At 36.9% G+C, this 3,114-nt stretch overlaps 1 protein-coding gene across 1 annotated transcript; it reads left to right on the top strand.

Moving 5' to 3' along the window:
• The first annotated feature begins 1,141 nt into the window (after positions 1-1,141).
• On the top strand, positions 1,142-2,086 carry LOC103736676 (olfactory receptor 5G3-like). Its single transcript, XM_008836185.1, has one exon. The coding sequence runs from the start codon at positions 1,142-1,144 to the stop codon at positions 2,084-2,086; it is 945 nt and encodes a 314-aa protein (XP_008834407.1).
• The last annotated feature ends 1,028 nt before the right edge of the window (positions 2,087-3,114 follow it).

Below are 3,114 nucleotides of genomic sequence, written 5' to 3'. Positions count from 1 at the left end.
ACAGTTTTTATGTGGGTTCTGGGGATCAAGATAAATTATATTAACTATTTGGAAATATATTGAGTTAAACATTAATATTTATATAGCTCAAGTGGAAAACTGCTTTTATGTTGACAGAACACATTAATTGCCTTTAAAGAAGTTTTTTTAAATATAGGAAATCATGTCAAATAATTTTATGTTATTTTAACTTGACAGGTGCTTAATTTTCTGTGCAGTTTTCATGATGATGTTGAGAAGTACATTTTCAGTGTTGTGCATTAAAATATTTTGAATATTTAAAGTCAGTAAATGCTTCTTATGTATATATAGAAATCATTGTTTTCTTTATTTTGGAGATGAAAGGAATAAGGTGTAGATACATTCTTAACAACTTTAGATATTTGATATTACTGTCCTAACCGCACTGGTATTTACAGTGTTCCCAATAAAGGTATACACAAATAGGTTTTTTTTTTTTTTTAAGTGGGTGTGTGTGTGTGTGTGTGTGTGTGTGTGTGTGTGTGTATGCCAGAGGACAACCTCCTCAGCTGTCATTCCTCAGATACTGTCAAGCTTGTTTTATTGAAACTGGGTCTTTCACTGGTCTGGAACTTGCCAAGTAAGCTAGACTAGGTGGCTGGGAAGCCCCAGGGATTTGTATGTGCCTTCCTCCAGAGACCTGGGATGATAAGTACACAACCATCAAGTACAACTTTATATGGGTTCTGGGGATCAAATTACAATTCTAAGACAAGGACTTGAAAGGCAAGGACTTTGCACGCTGACGTTTTTCTCAAACTACTTAAGTGAGTTTTATTCCATCAGACATTAAGACAAAAAAAAAACAGAGTAATTTTTCATTTCAAATCTAATTTTATAATCTAAGAGAGTTTTAGATTATGTAGTAGAAAACTCTTGAGAGAGGGTACAAAATCCAAATAGTTCAAGAGTAAGTTACTTAAGTTTGCACAGATTTTCACATCTTCCCAAATCTAGTAAGTAGAACTATTCTCTTCCCATCCCAACAACATTGCCCAGTTGTCTGTAATAGATCAATTGATGATACTCTGTCATTGACTTCAAATACCACTTGTAGCTTCTCATAGTTGATGTTTTGAAAAACATAATTGTCATTCTTTTGACAGATCTCAACTGCTTAATGGCAGAAAAGAATGAGACCACAGTGACTGAGTTTCTCTTCCTGGGACTCACGGATCATCTCCTTCAGAAGATTGTTCTTTTCATTACATTTCTCTTTATCTATCTTCTGACCCTGGGGGGTAACTTGGGCATGATCATTCTCATATGGGTGGATCCCAGGCTGCACACACCTATGTACTTTTTTCTTAGCCACTTGTCCTTTGTAGATGTCTGCTCCTCTTCTTCTATAGCTCCTAAGATGGTGTGTGATATCTTTGCAGAGAAAAAAGCCATCTCTTTTGTGGGCTGTGCAGCACAGATGTGGTTCTTTGGTCTCTTTGTGGCAACCGAGTGTTTCCTCCTGGCTGCAATGGCATATGATCGGTATATAGCCATTTGTAAGCCCTTGCTGTATACTCTTATTATGTCCCAGCATGTCTGTGTGCAGCTGGTTATTGGGCCTTATGCCATAGCTCTTGTAAGTACAATGACACATACAACTTTAACTTTTTGCTTACCATTCTGTGGTCCAAATGTTATCAACCACTTCTTCTGTGATATTTCCCCATTGTTTTCCCTAGCATGCTCTGACACCTATAAAAATAAGTTGGTGCTCTTTGCCTTCTCTGGAGCAATAGGAGTGCTCAGTGGTCTGATCATCATAGTCTCCTACATCTGCATACTGATGGCTATCTTGAAGATCCAAACTGCCAAAGGGAGGCAGAAGGCCTTCTCTACTTGTTCTTCTCACCTGGCAGCTGTCTCCATCCTGTATGGGACTCTCTTCTTCATCTATGTTCGACCAAGTGCAACTTCCTCCCTGAATATCAATAAAGTGATTTCTTTATTTTATACTGTGATGATTCCCACGTTAAATCCCCTCATCTACAGTTTGAGGAACAAGGAGGTGAAAGATGCATTCAGGAGAACATTGGAAAGGAAGCACTTGATAATAGGTGTTTAAGAGAACTCTCTTTGTGTTAGACCTAAGATATTGACCAAAAATGTTGAAGAACATTTGAATGGGAATCAGAGGCTGCATGAGGGTCTCAATTTTGCCTGCTCACAGACTGTTTGACAAACTTTACAAGAACTTGATGATGACTGGCTTACAAATTTAGTGTATTTGGTCATTTAATTACTCAGTGAAATGAGTTAAATATCCATATTTAAGGTGAAAACCAATTTTTCAACATAATGTTTTGAATCATAACAGTGTTCTAAATGAAACTGAAATTATGGCAAGTTCAAATTCAAATGAACAAGTTTTTGTATCATGACATGTTTGTCAGTTAAACGTAATCCTATGAACAGTTAAAGAAAATGTAGTCTTGCTTTGGAAGTTCATACCAGAATTTGAAAGTGGATTTCAATCTTTCTGGAAAAATAATTTTTTAAATATTTTCTTCTCTAATTTCAGCTGATATAAGTATCTTACCTGCCAAATTTCAAATGGAATGCATAGACCTGCCATCTGGTACTCAACTAGCAATATTTGATTTCTCTCTCTTTCTCTCTCTCTCTCTCTCCATATATATATATATATATTTGTCTCTCTCTCTCTCTCTCTCTATATATATATATATATATTTGTGTTCACATGTGTGTGAAGGTATGTGTGTGCCATGACACTCATATAACAGTCAGAGGACAACCTTGGGGGTCAGCCTTGCCTTTCACTTCGAGTAAGGGTCTTTTGTTTTTGGTCACAGCATATGCCAAACTAGATGGCCTGTTAGCTTCTTGAATTTTTTCTGTTTCTGCCTCCCATCCTGCAGTCAGAGCAGTGGGATTACAGATGTAAACTACCACATCAGGCTTTAGGTGGCTTCTGGGGAGCCTAACTCATATCTTCACACTTGCATAGCAAGCAATTTAACCTCTGGTCCATCTCCCAGACTTGCTGATACATTTACACTAGATATTTATAGGTCCTTTCTTCACAGAGACAAAAACTTCTCACTTGACAATCAGGTTTTATTTGTGAGATTG

This window comes from Nannospalax galili, unplaced genomic scaffold (assembly GCF_000622305.1).
Source record: "Nannospalax galili isolate Female #2095 unplaced genomic scaffold, S.galili_v1.0 scaffold337, whole genome shotgun sequence".
In the NCBI taxonomy this organism is placed as follows: domain Eukaryota; kingdom Metazoa; phylum Chordata; class Mammalia; order Rodentia; family Spalacidae; genus Nannospalax; species Nannospalax galili.
Note: the sequence above shows the minus strand (reverse complement) of the source record. Positions and strands in the feature narration are given on the sequence as shown.

Bases quoted from the DNA above. Each gene is read 5' to 3' on its own strand.
- LOC103736676 (XM_008836185.1), top strand. From the start codon at position 1,142: ATGGCAGAAAAGAATGAGACCACAGTGACTGAGTTTCTCTTCCTGGGA.